This window comes from Oncorhynchus gorbuscha, linkage group LG23 (genome assembly GCF_021184085.1).
Source record: "Oncorhynchus gorbuscha isolate QuinsamMale2020 ecotype Even-year linkage group LG23, OgorEven_v1.0, whole genome shotgun sequence".
Lineage (NCBI taxonomy): Eukaryota > Metazoa > Chordata > Actinopteri > Salmoniformes > Salmonidae > Oncorhynchus > Oncorhynchus gorbuscha.
In genome coordinates, this window is record NC_060195.1 from 35,775,228 (window position 1) to 35,794,228 (window position 19,001).

At 46.3% G+C, this 19,001-nt stretch overlaps 1 protein-coding gene across 2 annotated transcripts; it reads left to right on the forward strand.

The window, feature by feature from the left end:
* The first annotated feature begins 1,266 nt into the window (after nt 1-1,266).
* LOC124011341 (ETS-related transcription factor Elf-2-like) lies at nt 1,267-8,618 on the forward strand. Of its 2 annotated transcripts, none has more exons than XM_046324621.1 (9): nt 1,267-1,644; nt 2,254-2,337; nt 3,761-3,968; nt 4,695-4,808; nt 5,000-5,116; nt 6,061-6,150; nt 6,333-6,525; nt 6,824-7,063; nt 7,190-8,618. In XM_046324621.1, exons 2-9 carry the CDS (start codon nt 2,263-2,265, stop codon nt 7,710-7,712), a joined length of 1,560 nt encoding a protein of 519 aa, XP_046180577.1. In that variant the 5' UTR covers nt 1,267-1,644; nt 2,254-2,262; the 3' UTR covers nt 7,713-8,618. The 2 variants fall into 2 exon arrangements, with proteins under 2 accessions (XP_046180577.1, XP_046180578.1); XM_046324622.1 differs by having other exon boundaries at nt 1,269-1,644; nt 4,698-4,808.
* The last annotated feature ends 10,383 nt before the right edge of the window (nt 8,619-19,001 follow it).

The window sequence follows — 19,001 nt, forward strand, 5'->3', positions numbered from 1 at the left end:
TTCAAGTAACAGACACATGCCAACATCAACTGTTCAGAGGATACTGCGTGAATCAGGCCTTCATTAGACTGGTGGAAATCTGTCCCTTGGTCTGATGAGTCTAAATGTTAGATTTTTGGTTCCTACTGCCGTGTCTTTGTGAGATGCAGAGTAGGTGAACGAATGATCTCCGCATGTGTGGTTCCCACTGCGAAGCATGGATGAGGAAGTGTGGGGGTGCTTTGCTGGTGAAACGGATTTATTTTGAATTCAAGGCACACTGAACCAGCATGGCTACCACAGCATTCTGCAGTGATACACCATCCCATCTGGTTTGCGCTGAGTGGGACTATCATTTGTTTTTCAACAGGACAATGACCCAACACACCTCCAGGCTGTGTAAGGGATATTTGACCAAGAAGGAGAGTGATGGAGTGCTGCATCAGATGACCTGACCTCCACAATCACCCAACCTCAACCCAATTGAAATGGTTTGGGAGGAGTTGGACTGCAGAGTGAAGGATAAGCAGCCAACAAGTGGTCAGCACATTTGGGAACTCCTTCAAGACTGTTGGAAAAGCATTCCAGGTGACTACCTCATGAAGCTGATCGAGAGAATGCCAAGTGTGTGCGGAGCTGTCATCAAGGCAAAGGGTGGCTACTTTGAAGAATCTCAAATATAAAACATATTTTGATTTAACACTTTCTCGTTTACTACATGACTCCATGTGTTATTTCATATTTGATGTCTTCACTATTATTCTACAATGTAGGAAATAGTACAAAATAAAGAAAAACCCTTGAATATGTATGTGTCCAAACCTTTGACCGATACTGTATATAGGGGCTTGTTCTGTCATGTGAGTGGATGGCTTGCCTCTGTGCAATGGCCTAGCATGGGCCAGAAACTGACTGTGAAACAACATTGCTGTTTTTCTGAAATAAAGAGGGAATCAAAAAGGAATATTTCGGTTGTCTGTTGCTTTACTTTTTGTGTCTCAACTTTGAAACCCCTCTACCATGTCTGCTATTGAAAACCCAACACGGCACTAATTATGTCCTGTATGCACTACCTTTGTCATAGTAAACCCACTAATTTTGTCCCCAGGCTCAATTGGGGGATGAGAATATAAACTCGCAACCATAGGAATACAACACAATATTCAGACTGACGCTCATGTAGTTAGTTATGACATACACCAGCAGTCGTCCAGTAATCACAATGGATGTATTCATGTAGCCATTTCTATTTACAGAAGTGTTCTGAAAAGGGCTTTATCGACCAGTGAGTTTTTGTATCGACTGGGGCCACAAGCCAGGGGCTCGTAGCTCTGACGTAATCAGTGCCAATGTGTCATTCGCTTTCGGGCTCCAGGAGGTTGACCTGACTCCCTCCGCGAAGAGACGGCGCGCAGGAAAGCAGTGAGATCGAAACATCCTGTAAAACAGAACTAACGTAAACAAATGCAATATACAGCATTTTATTATTGTTTGTCAGTAAAAATATAAATTTTGCAACAGCTAGCTTGCAAACAGTTGCGAGTATTTCAATTGAGGAGCAAGTCGACGTCGGTCTGGTCAACTTGGATAGCTAGCAGTTAGTTTACACAGCTAACGTTAGGCCTAGCGTGAAGCTATCCACCGCAGGAAAAGCAACATAAGAAGGTAAGGGACGTTATTTTTGCGAGATTTTACACAATACCATTATTGGATATGTGATATTTATCGGGTAAATATGGCCATATGATATCCAACTTTAGCGTTGCTAGCTAACAAACCATCTAGCTAACGTTCGCTATTTTAGTCTGTTGGCCGCTAACAAGCTAACTATCGTTATTTAACTTGCTTCTATTCCATCTCTATAACACACACAACGTAGAACACACGCCTAACGGTATATACCAGTCAATGTACAGTTAATTAACGTTACTGGCTAGGTAACTAGAGCTAACGTTTGTACCAGTACAGGCCGGAAACGGCTCAAATTATGTAAACATTGGTGCACGCTTGTGAACGTGATGGCCGAACCAGCAAGTATTGGATTATACAGTGTGCACTGTTTGCTCCGTACTAGTCCTGGAAAATGGTTTCAAATGATCAATTTCGCACTATTATTATGTTGGATACATTTACGTTACTGTTAGTTTAGTTTCTCAGTTAGCAGTGAAGAAGATACTAGTACTTACTTTAGGGCCTGATACAGAACTATTCCTAGTCTGTGATGGGGAAGAGGGTGGCTCAGGTTCCCTTCCTGAAACTGTTTTATTCCCGTAGGAATGAGTGATGACCTCTGTTGTGGTGGCAGATGGTGGAGGGAATATGGTGGAGTACGTCACTGTCATGGAAGAGACTGAGCAGGTAAGATAGTATCACCAGGATTACCCTAACAGCCTGTCCGGTGAAGGAAAGTTGGCCTATTTGGAAAAAGTATATGACAAACAGTGGCACTCTGAATAACCTAACATGATAACTCCCAAATTGTTTTTTCACAGTCAGGCTAACCCAAACTTCTGTGCAAGTAGGATAATAAACAGATAAATAGGGCTGTCAACTGAATCAGAAATTGACAGGTCTAAGTTATTTTCTTAATTTTGATTCAGGTTCTCTCTCACGCTAATAGAAAAACAAAATTGGATGTTCCAAGCCCACAATAATGCTTAAACCACATCAGGAGACAAATTTGAGGTCTGGGAAAAATTGAAGAAATATAGATTTGAGTCTAGTTACCCTTAATAGCACTGCACAGTCACCTAGCATTGTTTTTTCTGTAGTGCACATGCGATGGAGTTTGCAAAACAAATGGCCACTGGATTGATGCTAATAATCATGATATCATTCTGGGAGGTTGGCATAATGTACTTTGTAGGTAGTTAACATTTAATTAAGAAGGTTTTTGCAAAAGCCTTTCCATCTACCAGAAGGCTGTTAGCATTACTATATTTTTTCCTGTTCCTGACTTGTTTGAAACCTGGGTGTTTTACTTCATATTCTGAGGCATGTCTTACCTTGCTTAGGCATGTTTAATCTATAGCCAAAACCTCACCATAGAAACGTGGAGGCAATTATTTTATAAAGACTTCATGTGCACTCGCTTGTTCTATTGGCTCTCAAATCAACTTTCTTTCATTGTTTAGCAGACAAAGGCATTATGCTAGTCATATTAGCAACCCATGATAGTTGTTGCATCTTTAGATCTACCCTCTTTCTGCATTTCTATCTGATATTTACATCTCTGTTCATGAAACCGCTTGCATGTGCAGTGCGCATTTTAGAACAGTGTTTTCCCACAAATTTCATTTTGGAACTTTTGTGCGTAGGCCTACCGCCATATGCACATTTAATAGTTGATCAACATTTTAAGCTAAACATTCTGACCTGTTCCATCAGCCTTATTAATACAGCGTATACCTCCACTACACTACTTTGATACTCTTCGTGGGGATTAAGACATGAGTATACGCAATGACCACTGAAAAATAAGTCGGTATATGACGTATACCCACCACTGCCTGGCCCTAACCTTCCCTGTACAAAAAGGTATTTCACTTGCTATACCAGCGCAACCCAGAAGCCCATTCTAAATGTAAAGCAGTAGGACCACGGCTGATCTCATCAACATGAACAATATTGTGAAGTGAACCAATAAATAACTTGTTTGTCTGGTGACCACGGCATCTCTGTCCTGCAGTTTTGTGGAGTAAATAATTAAATGTTCAAACATACACACAATGGACTTTTCAGCTTGCGCCTCCCTCAATGTGTCTCTCTGTCCTGTCTCCAGAGTGAGGAGGGGGAGGTGGTGCAGGAGATAGTGGAGACAGTAATCGGGGAGGATGGGGAGGAGTATCCTGCTGTGGTGGTGGAGGAGGTTCCCAGTGCCCAGGTGGAGCAGTGCTACGCTGCCCAGGTGCTGGTCTACGATGACGGGACCTACCTGATGCAGGACGTGGGAGACGAGCAGGAGGTGGTCACAGAGGTGGTGGAGACAGGTGAGAGGGCTGCGGTGGGAGAGGTGGGGGTACAGGGTTGGCCAGTGACGTGTTTCAGCAGTGAGATGGAGGGTTTGGATTGTGTCGATAGAGAGAGACGTGCAAGGGTTGGATGCTTAATCATCGTTTTAGAGAGGTAGACGAGGAGTGTGTGTGTTAGACATAACTTAGCTCCTTAAGAGTTGACATTGCCACAGAGTACTAGTGAGACAGTGTTGTTTCCATCCATGACCATCTCAAGAAAGGACATCTGGTGGTGTATAAGCTGAGCCCATTGGAAGAATGACAGAAGCCATTGATGCTTGAGGGAGTGGACAGTTTTATTGGATGTTGACCAATGACCACCCTAAAGATGAAACTACTTCTGTAGGCAGTTGTTGCTATGCACGATCAAACATGGAATGGGAGGAGGGTCGTAAAGGGGAAAAAAGTGTGATAAAGGCTACACAGTTTACTACCCTTTTCTCAAAAGTACAGGTTTACTTCGCCCCACCCCTCATTTTTTACAGAAAGACAACAGCTGTCTTGCCCAGCTAACTGTTTCCAATGGGTATTGTTTGTGGTGTCTGTGGTTGTAGGGCCCCAGCCATAGGGCGGTATGGTTAAATAATCATTGAAATAAACTAGTTGAATGAACATTACATTGACTTGAAATGTAGAATGGATTTTCACTTCTCTAACTTCTCTCCTTCCTCCTCTTCCCTCATCGCTCCTGTGTTGTCGTAGTAGAGGTGTCATCACACGGGGGCACCATGTGCTTTGATAAGACCTTCGAAGCGGCCGAGGCCCTTCTTCACATGGACTCCCCTAGCAGTTTCCATGGAGACCGCAACAACACAGGTAACCACTCAACCCCTTCCGTACTGGCCTTGCTGGGGACTAGGCATTACAAGTGGGTAGGACATGATGGCGACTGTTTTTTAAAATGTATTTTTGCCGTGTAACCTGTCAGTTACCATTTGCCAGTCTTGAGTTGACTCACTGCTCTGTGGTTGTAATAATGAGGACTATTGTTTCTGTGCGTGTCTCAGTGGAGGACGTGATGATGGAGACGGTGGTGGAGGTGTCTACAGAGTGTGAGCCCATGGAGGAGGACAGCTTCCCTATACCCCCCGACTACGAGCCTCCCTCAGCCAAGAAGAAGAAAGGTCTGCCTCCGACACCAACCAAATGCTTTCGTACTATCTGTCTCTGTGTTGATCACCGAGTCCAACCCAGTATTAAAAGTTGTATATTATAAATCAAATTTTAGTAGTCAAATGCGCCGAGTACAACAGGTGTAGACCTTAGTGAAATGGCGCCCCTAACCAACAATGCAGTTAAAAAAAAATATGGATAAAAGTATCAAGTAATTAAAGAGCAGCTGTAAAATAACAATAGCAAAACTATATACAAGGGGCTATACAGAGTCAATGTGCGGGGGCACCGTTTAGTTGAGGTAGTATGTACATGTAGGTAGAGTTATGTGACTATGCAGATATGATAACAGAGTAGCAGAGAGGGGAGGGTAGGGGCAGCAATGTAAATAATCTGGGTAGCCATTTGACGAGATGTTCAGGAGTCTTATGGCTTGGGGGTAGAAGCTGTTTAGAAGCCTCTTGGACCTAGACATGGCGCTCCGGTACCGCTTGCCGTGCGCTAGCAGAGATAAGTCTTTAACGAGGGTGGCTGACATTGACAATTTTTAGTGGCGTCCTCTGATGCCGCCTGGTGTAGAAGTCCTGGATGGCAGGAAGTTTGGCCCCAGTGATGTACTGGGTCGTTCGCACTACCCTCTGTAGTACCTTGCAGTCGGAGGCCGAGCAGTTGTCATACCAGGCAATGATGCAACCAGTGATGCTCTCGATGGTGCAGCTGTAGAACCTTTTGAGGATCTGAGGACCCATGCCAAGTCCTCTGAGGTGGAATAGGTTTTTTCGTGCCCTCCTTACAACTGTCTTGGTGTGCTTGGAGCATTTAGTTTGTTGGTGATGTGGACACCAAGGAACTTGAAGCTCTCAACCTGCTTCACTGCAGCCCCGTTGATGAGAATGGGGGCATGCTCGGTCCTCTATAGGAAGTGCACTAAGTTGTTTTGTTTGTTTCCTTGCAGGTGGAAGGAAGTCGAAGACACAACAGCCTCAGCCTGACACCAACTGCGCCATTGACCTGGGGATCAGGAAGAGACCCAGAGAGGGAAAAGGTACCCCATACAGCAGGGGCTAGGGTTTGTCAAGCCCATGAAGGGATGCTTCTCTACGTAGGGCAACTCAAGCTAGCAACTCACACTCAAGCTAGCAACTCACACAGGCTGATTCAGGAATCAGCCTGTGTGAGAGGTCCTCTATGAATGATGTTGGTCTTCTCTCTCCCTCCGTCCTCCAGGAAGCACCACCTACCTATGGGAGTTCCTGTTGGATCTCCTCCAGGACAAGAACACCTGTCCCAGGTACATCAAGTGGATGCAGCGGGACAAGGGCATCTTCAAACTGGTGGACTCCAAGGCGGTTTCCAAACTGTGGGGCAAACACAAGAACAAACCTGATATGAACTATGAGACCATGGGCAGAGCACTCAGGTAACCACCGGATACCATTCTGTTTGATAGGCAATTCCTCAATATGGTTAGTGAGTAAGGCTGGCTGTTGTTGACCCAACATATCTTTACTACTTTTATGCTAAGGAATGACTAATGACATTCAAAATTTTGGCTAGAATGCCTGTTTAAAATGCATACATTTGACCCTTTTAAAGTCCCCTTTTCAAAATACATGCTAGGCTGTGACACTTCTGTTAAATTACATCTTGGGTTGTATTTCCGCACGCATTCTGAGTGTAAGTGCAGTCGTCTGACTGGTAGGTTTGTCCCTGTCTAGGTATTACTACCAGCGGGGGATCTTAGCAAAGGTGGAGGGTCAGAGACTGGCTTACCAGTTTAAAGACATGCCCAAGAACATCAGGGTGATCGACGATGACGGGGATGAAGAGGGCGAGGAGGGTGAGGGGGAACCCTCTGAGGACCACCGGGCGGTCCAGACCCTGACCCTTGACCCTGCCACCTCCACCCAGACAAAGCAGAGCTACGTCACTGTCGTCCCCGCTGCGTCCGGCAACAGGTGAAGCATGATTAGTCATGAAATAATTATGCATTCTCTCTCTGTGTACATCTTCATACAAATGCACAGTGAACTCATTTGGAAGGTTCATGAATAAATCTGTTTTTGTTTCTGTCTGATGTACAGGACCATGCGTTTGGCCATGCCCATGGTCATGACGACGACGCTGGGTCAGATGACCCTCAACTCCTCCACCGTCTTCACCACCCAGGCTCCCATCACCCTGGGCAACACCCACGCCAGCGGGCCCAAGCTGGTGATCCAGACCCTGCCCACCATGATGCCCTCCGGGGCCAAGAGCGGAGAGAAGATCACCATCATCACCATCCCGGCGGCCCAGCTAGCTCAGCTAACACAGGGCAACCTCTCAGCCCAGCTCTCAGGCCAGCTAGCTCAGCTCATACAGGCCAAACCAGTCACCCAGCTCATACAGGCCAAACCAGTCACCCAGCTCGTGCAGGTCAAACCAGTCACCCAGCTCATACAGGCCAAACCAGTCACCCAGCTCATACAGGCCAAACCAGTCACCCAGCTCGTGCAGGCTAAACCCGCCACGCTCCAGATAATGCAGAAACCAGCCCCTCCGCTCATACTAGCAAAGCATGTGAGACAGCCCCCAACCAGCAGCCACCTGCGGCCTCCCCTGTAGGTATACCACAGCCCCTTCCCTCCACTGCTATCACCACCCCTGTACCAACCCCCACTACACCTCCTGTAAAAGAGGCCATCTCACCCCCCACAGCCCTCCCAGAGTCCACCCCATCCCCTCCTTCAGCGAGCACGGAGCCCTCCCAGTCCAGCCCGGAGGACCCTTCTGCCTCGGAGTCGGCACAGAACCCAGTGGCCCCTGAATCTTGAGAATTTGAGGCCCGAGAGCTACTGACTCCATATTGACACTGTTTGAAGTGGAGTCTTCACTTCCCATCCTTCTCACTGGGCAGTGGAGCTGTTGGACCATACAGAGTAGGAGAGCTCTGAACTGGACCTCAGTTGGAGCGCCTAGCTACCAGGAAGCTAGTCTTCAAACTGGAGCTGCAGTGACCTCCGTATCAGAAAACCAGGAAGACACGAGAGGAAAAGGGACTTTGTATACATACCCTTTAGAAGCTCGTTGGAACTCAAACAACGGGCAAGCCTTAGATTGTAAATTGAAAATCCTTTTTTAAAATCAAAAACATAATATAAGGAAGGTCTTTGTGTAAAACCTTTTTGATACACTGCAGCAGGTTACGTATGATGTATTCGAAGTTCGATGCAACTGCAGTTCTTTTGTATCATAGTTGGAATCTTTGCTTTGGCTTTTCATCTGACTTTGTTGGTTCCCATTCTCAGTCTCTGTATGGCTATCGGGCAGTAGTACCCCACAGCACTGTCCCTCAACACTCAATGTTCTCTTGTGTTTCTTTTTTTTTTACTGTTCAGGAATGGGAGCGAAAGGATGTTTGTGTCAAGAAAAGACAAATCTAGATAGTATATTCCACATTTATGCTATTTTCTTGTACTCGCTGTATTGATGTAGATTTAAACTGAAATGTATTATAAAAACTAACATGAATAGAAACATCTCGTCTCAGTCAATGCTTGTTGGCACTGAATTGCTTTCAAATAGTTACAAATATTCAGTTGGATCTATTTGGTCTTGTATACTGTACATTTTTTGAAGCTGAGGTTCCTGTACGGCTGCAAGGCCTGGACCCTGACAAGCGTCTAAATGGTTGCTACACAAGTGGGCTGAAAGGTGAAAACGGTCCACCGGTCAAAACACCTGTATCCTCCTTAAACCAACCAGGTCTCGCAATGCTCACGTTTGGTTTGACATAAATAGGGAAAATTATAACTTTTTCTGCGTTATATTCATCTCCAGTACCACCCCAACATCAACATATGTGAAGATGGCACATTGTTTGTAGTAATAAAAAAAATCTAATGACAATTAGTTGGCCATGCCTACTCATAATTGGTTAAAAATCACACGATATGGTCATTGGAAACACTTACGTGCCCACTTTCACTCCGTGGCAAAAGTCCCTGTGAATATATGCTGACATAGCAGTATATGCCATCCTGCTGCTAATACTATTGTCTATACCAGGGGTTCTCAAACTTATACCAGCCTTGACTAGGCCATTCCAAGACACTTAAATGTTTCACATTAAACCAGTAGTGTTGCTTTAGCAGTATGTTAAGGGTCACTGTCCTGCTGGAAGGTGAATTTCTGTCCCAGTCTCACATCTCTGGAAGATTGAAACAGGTTTCTCTCAAGAATCTCCCTGTATTTAGAGCCATCCATCATTCCTTCAATTCTGACCAGTTTCCCAGTCCCTGCTGATGAAAAACATCCCCACAGCATGATGCTGCCACCACCATGCTTCACTTTGGGGATGTGGTTCCCGGGTTGATGAGAGGTGTTGGGTTTGTACCAGACATAGCGTTTTCCTTGATGGCCAAAAATCTAAATTTTAGTCTCATCTGACCAGAGTACCTTCTTCCATATGTTTGGGGAGTCTCCTACATGCCTTTTGGTGAACACCAAACATGTTTGCTTATTTTTTTCTTTAAGCAATGGCTTTTTTCTGGCCACTCTTCTGTAAAGAACAGCTCTGTGGAGTGTACAGCTTAAAGTGGTCCCATGGGCAAATACTCCAATCTCCGCTGTGGAGCTTTGCAGCTCTTTCAGGGTTATCTTTGTTGCCCCTGGTAATGCCCTCCTTGCCTAGTCCTTGAGTTTTGGTGGGCGGCCCTCTTGGCAGGTTTGTTGTGTTGCCATGTTCTTTCAATTTTTTAATAATGGATTTAATGGTGCTCCGTGGGATGTTCAAAGTTTGATATTTTTTTTAAATAAACCAACCCTGATCTGTACTTCTCCACAACTTTGTCTCTGACATGTTTGGAGAGCCCCTTGGTCTTTATGGTGCCGCTTGCTTGGTGGTACCCTTTGCTTAATGGTGTTGCAGACTCTGGGGCCTTTCAGAACAGGTGTGTGTGTGTGTATATATATATATATATATACTGCTCAAAAAAATAAAGGGAACACTAAAATAACACGTCCTAGATCTGAATGAATGAAATATTCTTAAATACTTTTTTCTTTACATAGTTGAATGTGCTTACAACAAAAGCACACAATTATCAATGGAAATCAAATTTATCAACCCATGGAGGTCTGGATTTGGAGTGACACTCAATTAAAGTGGAAAACCACACTTCAGGCTGATCCAACTTTGATGTAATGTCCTTAAAACAAGTCAAAATGAGGCTCAGTAGTGTGTGTGGCCTCCACGTGCCTGTATGACCTCCCTACAACGCCTGGGCATGCTCCTGATGAGGTGGTGGATGGTCTCCTGAGGGATCTCCCAGACCTGGACTAAAGCATCCGCCAACTCCTGGACAGTCTGTGGTGCAACGTGGCGTTGGTGGATGGAGCGAGACATGAAGTCCCAGATGTGCTCAATTGGATTCAGGTCTGGGGAACGGGCGGGCCAGTCCATAGCATCAATGCCTTCCTATTTCAGGAACTGCTGACACACTCCAGCCACATGAGGTCTAGCATTGTCTTGCATTAGGAGAAACCCAGGGCCAACCGCACCAGCATATGGTCTCACAAGGGGTCTGAGGATCTCATCTCGGTACTTAATGGCAGTCAGGCTACCTCTGGCGAGCACATGGAGGCCCCCCAAAGAAATGCCACCCCACACCATGACTGACCCACCGCCAAACCGGTCAAGCTGGAGGATGTTGCAGGCAGCAGAACGTTCTCCACGGCGTCTCCAGACTGTCATATCTGTCACGTGCTCAGTGTGAACCTGCTTTCATCTGTGAAGAGCACAGGGCGCCAGTGGCGAATTTGCCAATCTTGGTGTTCTCTGGCGAATGCCAAACATCCTGCACGGTGTTGGGCTGTAAGCACAACCCCCACCTGTGGACGTCGGGCCATCATACCACCCTCATGGAGTCTTTTTCTGACCGTTTGAGCAGACACATGCACATTTGTGGCCTGCTGGAGGTCATTTTGCAGGGCTCTGGCAGTGGTCCTCCTGCTCCTCCTTGCACAAAGGCAGAGGTAGCGGTCCTGCTGCTGGGTTGTTGCCCTCCTACGGCCTCCTCCACGTCTCCTGATGTACTGGCCTGTCTCCTGGTAGCGCCTCCATGCTCTGGACACTACGATGACAGACACAGCAAACCTTCTTGCCACAGCTCGCATTGATGTGTCATCCTGGATGAGCTGCACTACCCGAGCCACTTGTGTGGGTTGTAGACTCCGTCTCATGCTACCACTAGAGTGAAAGCACCGCCAGCATTCAAAAGTAACCAAAACATCAGCCAGGAAGCAGAGGAACTGAGAAGTGGTCTGTGGTCCCCACCTGCAGAACCACTCCTTTATTGGGGGTGTCTTGCTAATTGTCTATAATTTCCACCTGTTGTCTATTCCATTTGCACAACAGCATGTGAAATTGATTGTCAATCAGTGTTGCTTCCTAAGTGGACAGTTTGATTTCACAGAAGTGTGATTGACTTGGAGTTACATTGTGTTGTTTAAGTGTTCCCTTTATTTTTTGGAGCAGTCTATATACACACACACACACACACACACACACACACACACACACACACACACACACACACACACACACACACACACACACACACACACACACACACACACACACACACACACACACACACACACACACACACACACACACACACACACACACACTGAGAACATGTGACAGATCATGTGACACTTAAAAGTCCACCTGTGTGCAATATAATTATGGGACTTCTGAAGGTAATTGGCACAAGATATTATGTAGGGGCTTCAAAGCAAAGGGGGTGAATACATATGCACACACCACTTTTCCGTTCTTTATTTTCTTCATTTCACTTCACCAATTTGCGTATGTGTCCTCCGAAACACAACCAAGCCGCACTGCTTCTTTACACAATTCCACTTAACCCGGAAGCCAGCTGCACCAATGTGTTGGAGGAATCACCGTACACCTGGCGACCGTGTCAGCGTGCACTGCGCCCGGCCCGCCACAAGAGTCGCTAGTGCGCGATGGGACAAGGACATCCCTGCTGGCCAAACCCTCCCCTAACCCGGACGACACTGGGCCAATTGTATCCACAGTACTTCACACGTCATGTATTCCCCCAAAATAAACTGTGGGTTACCTGCAGGGCAGATGTTAAAATATATATGAATATTACTAAACAGGTTAAACAAATTGTCTCCGTGGAATAAATTCAGTGTAATACAAAATGTAATCTACAATTTATGTTTTTGCAGCATTCATGTGCTAGTCGAAACTAGGAAACTCAAATGTCCGACTTGCTAACTGGTTAAACGAGGCACCACTACAACCAGTTAGCATGTTGGAAATGTCAGAGTTGACTCATTCCGACTAGCATGTGAACAAGGATATAACAGGGATATTGGTGACCACAGTACTGCACACATCATGTATTCCCCCAAAATAAACTGTAGTTTAAGCTTTAAAACTGACTCATGGGCCTCCCAAGTGGCGCAGTGGTCTATGACGCTAGAGATTCTGGGTTCGAGTCCAGGCTCTGTCGCAGCCGGCCGCAACCACGGATGTTCTCTTGATAAGTGTGAATTTCAAAATTTTCCTGTCCTGCTAATAAGCATTCAAACTGTAACAATTACTTTTGGGTGTCAGGGAAAATGTATGGAGTAAAAAGTACATCATTTTATTTAGGAATGTAGTGAAATAAAGGTGAAATTTGTCAATAATATGAATAGTAAAGTATAGATACCCCCCAAAAAACTACTTAAGTAGTACTTTGAAGTATTTTTACACCACTGCTGCATTTAGACAAGCAGCCCAATTCTGATCTTGTCTTCACTAATTGGTCTTTTGACCAACCAGACCAGCTCTGAAAAAGAGCTGATGTGATCGGTCAAAAGACCAATTAGTGCATAAAAGATCAGAATTAGGCTGTGTGTCTAAACACAGCACTTGAGAACCCCTGGTCAACACTACATGGCAGTGTTTCTGATCGTTGATATTCTATAGACTAAATGGCCAACAAAAGGCTTTAGAAGTGAGGTGTGAGCATTTATTCCCAAAAGTCATTTGACTGAATGTTGATGCTCAAGCATTTATTCAGCCTGGGCGAAGGTGATACGGAATATTAACATAACTAGCTACACAAAGTATCAAACACTAAAATAAATACACAGGACATTTATTTATTCTGTACTCACTGGCCATCTAGCTGCCACAGCACGGAAAATAGCAGAGTTATATAATTATCCACAGGATTGATGTTATCCTATTCTTCAGTTTCCCCCTTTACATAAAGAAAAAATCAAGAGGGATAACATCACACCTGTGCCAGAAACGTTTTTCCCCTGGAGGTAGTCATGTTTCTGCAAGTGCTGGTTTTTAATATATACAAAAAACAACTACTCCCCGGTGTCAAGTCTAAAATCTAATCTCACCACCAAGTCAAGTAAAATAAGAATTCAGTTCTCTTGTACCACAAACCCATCCAGTCACTTTTCCTTCATTGTTCTGAACTGTGACACTACTGGCTGATACCTCTGTGATAGGCAGCCTACATCAGCCTATGGGGTTGCTCCCTGAAGCTGACATCACAGAGCAGTGAGAGGTGGTCGGAGGGGTAGTGGTTTGAGGGGCAGGCGGTCAGGTCCTAGCTCTTCCTCAGTGGGTATGTCCAGCAGGGTATCCACAGTGAAGGCACCGTGAGACTACCAGGTGTAGTCCAGGGTACTGCAGCTCTCCCCTGAGGGACGGATCCTCCAGGTAATGAAGACATGCTCCGTCTGCCCATCTGTACACAGCAGCTTATAGGCTGAGTCCAGACCCAGGGCGGAGGAGATAAAAAGCCTGTGCATGTCCTCCGAGGGCTTCAGCGTTAAAGACACTATCAGAGGCACCCCCACTGTCCCACTCCCTCCCCCAGCTCTAAGCCAGCCGGCTGCGAGGTGATAGCCTTCAGGCTCTGCAGCAGGTCTGCCCCTCCCGGGCACCCCTCAGCCTCTCCCAGCTGCTCCTCAGGTGAGTCACGCCTTCAGGTGGGTCACGGCCATGCACAGCCTCTGGCCTGTCGCCCGGCAACACTGGGGCGGCTAGTGGTTAGAGCGTTGGACTAGTAACCGGAAGGTTGCAAGTTCAAATCCCCAAGCTGACAAGGTACAAATCTGTCATTCTGCCCCTGAACAGGCAGTTAACCCACTGTTCCTAGGCTGTCATTGAAAATAAGAATTTGTTCTTAACTGACTTGCCTAGATAAATAAAGGTAAAATAAAAATAAAAACACAGCGTTTGCACGACGGCCACCTGATTAGTAGGCAGCATCATGGATGAGAGATGCAGGTGGTGATGAGCGGCGGTAGGAGAGAGCACAGATGTCAGGGCCGTTGTTGCTGGCCACATCCAGGCAGGGGGACCAGGGCTTGGGCAGGAAGGTGCTGTGGTAGCCCAGGGTGGCCAGGATGGGCTGGAAGGTGTCGTAGCAGTGGTCCACTTCCTGAAGTCACAGGATGTCAGTGCGGTAACTGAGGATCTGCTCCAGGTACTTCCTCTCAGCCCAGATCAGAGCTTCTAGAGGACATCTTCGCCTAGAGCTGAGAGGAGAGAGAGCTGTTTGCAGGGACCAGTTTGGCTCAGTTGTAGAGCACGGCGCTTGCAACTCTCTCTCCATCTCAGGGTTTGTGGGTTCGATTTCCACAGGGAACCGGTACAAAAAAACGACAAAAATGTATGAACTCTACTGTAAGTCACTCTGGATAAGAATGTCTGCTAAAAGACTAAATTGTAATGTGTAAATGTAGTTAGCTGACATTACCAGAGTAGACATAACCGTATACTGTTGTACACTTCTCCCCATTTCTGATCGTGAACGCTGAGCAGTACCATGCTCTACAGTCTTGAGACCAACCGAGTGTACAAAACATTAGGAACACCTGCTCTTTCCATGACAAACAGATGAATCCAGGTGAAAGCTAAGATCACTTATTGATGTCACTTGTAAAATCCATTTCAATTAGTGCAGCTGAAAGGTAGGAGATAGATTTTTGAGCCTTGAGACATGGCTTGTGTGTGCGTGCCATTCAGGGTGAATGGGCAAGACAAAAGATTTAAGTGCCTTTGATTGGGGTATGGTAGTAGGTGCCAAGCGCACGGGTATGTGTGTCAAGAACTGCAACTCTTCGTTTTTTACGCTCAACAGTTTCCTGTGTGTGTCAAGAATCATCCCCCACCCAAAGGACATCCAGCCAACTTGACACAACTGCGGAAAGCATTGGAGTCAAAATGGACCAGCATCCCTGTGGAACACTTGACACCTTGTAGAGTCCATGACCTGATGAATTGAGGCTGTTCTGAGGGCAAAAGGGGCTGCAACTCAATATAAGTAAGGTGGTCCTAATGTTTTGTACACTCAGACATACAGATGCTCTGGTGGTCTGTAATCTGCAGTACTCCATCATCCATCAGAGGTCTATGTACCTTGAGCTAGGATGTTCCACATCATGACCCGTATGGATGAGGTGTTCTGCTGCTCATGGTTCCTGTATTGGTGCTGGTGTGTTGGGTCTGCAAGGTAGACCAGGTCCCTGTGTGGCCTGGGCCGGCCGGTTCTGGAGGGCATCCTCACACTCTCTGAGCAGCTGGCCCGAGTTGGCCTGCTCCGGGCCCTCTGGGTTCTGGTCCGAGTCCTGGTGCTCTGGGTAGTAGTCCTGCTGGGCCAGGGTACCAAAGAGCCTGCTGCTGCCCATCGGACACACTGGGGACACAGAGACAACATATTAGAGATACAAAACTGTACACAAACCGGGTGCGCACATAATCACACCTACATACAAAAACTCCCCTGACAGCTCATGAGACATTGTGAAACATGATTGCAGAGTCTGCGATGCACATGTCTCTGCGGTGCACATGTCTCTGCGGTGCACACATCTCACATGAAAGATCATGTCCGAAAACCGACTCAAATCAATCATCAGTAATCACTCAGTGTAGCATGGAATGCTCTTAGGTTGACCAATTAACCGTGACGCATCATTTTGCTCCGTTTACCACAATAAATGTCCACAGATTTAAAAAGGCTAGCAAATTCATAGGACACACCCTCTTGCCAACAGTCAGGCTCGGACTCATCCTCTGCGTACCTTGGAAGCCATTTTGTGAGTGAGCAGCTAGAAAGAGGACAGAGAGAGAGAGAGTAGGCAGGGACTGGATCTAAAAGAGAGACACAGATATGTGGTCTTACCCATCATCTCCATCCTGAGAATATGTCAGTGTGGTTTAGTGATCATCACCACTGTTCAGTCTTGTCTATCTGAGAAAAACAGAGCTCTCTAGCTCTATTCTACTTTGATGAGCTCCTTCACAGTCTTTCTCCTCCTTCAGGGGTTTCTGATTTTCTCTCGCACTCAATTCGGACAATCTGACTCCTCCCAATTCAGTTCTCTGCTGCTTTCAGTTCTCTCCCATTCCTGTCTTCCCCAATTTCTTTCGCTCTCTCTCTGTCTCAGTCCCTCTAGGTTTCTGTGTTAGTGTGACATTCCAGCTGGTGACGGTGTGACAATTTAGACCCAGTAAGCCTGCCTTGAGACTGACTAGAGGATTAGAGGGGGACTATGAGGTCAGCATCATTGCTAGTCATAAGTGACTGTGAGGGTTTCACAGCTAGTCAGGTGGAGCTGACAGACAGATGTATCTGGAGACTTGAAAAACCCACAGGGGAGTGGGAGGTGGGTAGTAACACACACACACAAACACACACATGAGTCACATGCACACACAGGTTTAGAGTGCCGGGGGCATAGGTAGGGGAGTTACTCAATACCCAGAACAGAGTGTTCCAATGCAGGATTATGTTTAAAACTATAAACCTCTCCAGAGAGAGAAGAGGAGAGAAGAGAGAGACAAGGAAGAGAGGAGTGCCGTATTTATTTGCTACCATCTACTGACCTCTAGTGGGGTTCCAGTTTCCATTCTGGAGTTATTACTTATTCTCGTCATCTAATTTTATTGGTCACAAACACATATTTAGCAGATGTTATTGCGGGTGTCGTGAAATGCTTGTGCTCCTAGCTCCAACAGTGCAGTAATCTCTAACAATTCACAACAATACAAATGAATCTAAAGTAAAATAATTGAATTAACAAATCTATAAATATGAGGACCAGCAATGTCACAGTCCAGGGTGGATGGTTGGGATGTATAGACATTAGGACCGTATGTGGATACTAAATATTCTGTCTGTAGAATATATAGGATAGAATAGTGTTACACACACACACACACACACACACACACACACACACACACACACACACACACACACACACACACACACACACACACACACACACACACACGCACGCACGCACGCACGCACGCACGCACGCACGCACGCACGCACGCACACACACACACACACACACACACACACAATAGTTGAATAGGATGTCATTGACTAGAATATATACATGTGAAATTAGTAAAGCAGTATGTGAACATTATTAAAGTGGCCAGTGATCCCATGTCTATGTACATAGGGCAGCAGCGTCTGAGGTGCAGGGTTGAGTAATCGGGTGGTAGCCGGCTAGTGACAATGACTAAGTTCAGGGCAGGGTACTGGGTGGAGGCTGGCAAGTGATGGCTATTTAACAGTCTGATGGCCTTGATATAGAAGCTGTTTTTCAGTCTCTTGGTCTCAGCATCGATGCACCTGTACTGACCTCGACATCTGGATGATAGCGGGGTGAACATGTCATGGCTCAGGTGGTTGTTGTCCTTGATGATCTTTTTGGACTTTCTGTAGGGCTGTAGGTGTCCTGGAGTGCAGACAGTGTGCCCCCTGCCCTGCGGTTGCAGGTGGTGCAGACGCCATACCAGGTGGTGAGAAAGCCTGACAGGAAGCTCTCAATGGTGCATCTGTAAAAGTTTGATGCACTGTTGCGCTTTCTTCACCACACCATCTGTGTGGGTAGACCATTTCAGATTGTCAGGAACTTGAAGCTTTCCACTTTCTCCACTGCGGTCCCGTCGATGTGGATAGGGACATGCTGTCTCCTGAAGTCCTTTATTTAGATGATGTTGAGGGAGAGATTATTTTCCTGGCACCACTCTGACAGGGCTGTCTCGTCATTGTTGGTAATCAGGCCTACGACTATTGTTTTCTGCAAACTTGACGATTGAGTTGGAGGCTTGCATGGCCACGCAGTCATGGGTGAACAGGGAGTACAGGAGGGGCTGGGCACGCACCCTTGAGATGGGATAGGACAGTGTGGAATGCGATGGCATCATCTGTGGACCTATTGGGGTGGTATGCAAATTGTGGTGGGTCTAGAGTGTCAGGTAAGGTGGAGGTGGTATGATCCTTAACTAGCCTCTCAAAGCATGATGACAGAAGTGAGTGCTATGGGGTGATGTCTTTATTTACCTAGACACTTCAAGGACTTGATAAAATCTCAAACACATGACATCTTCTTACGACTATTCTAAGAGCTCTCTTAAATATTGTCACACACACACAGCCCTCCTATTCAAACCCTGGCTTCAGACTTACTCTACCCAGTGTTCAGGCAGAATCCATGGCGCTAGACGGAGCTCTCATTCTCACTCTCACTCTCACACTCACACACTCTCTCTCTCTCTCTCTCTCTCTCTCTCTCTCTCTCTCTCTCTCTCTCTCCCTCACTCCCTCAGTCTGTTTCTCTCTCCCTCTCCAGGAGTTCTGGTGGGAAGACCATTTCTTCTGAGCAAGATTGGACTCTTCTGAAATGGATGTAATAGAATGTTCCAGAGCAGGCGGATGTGACTGGACTGCTCAGTGTGAGAGTTTAGGGGATTCTGCCAGCTACTCAGCATTCCTGAATAGACCAGTGCCAGTCACACTCTCCCCCACTCTGCTGATCTGGCTGCCACAATAGCTT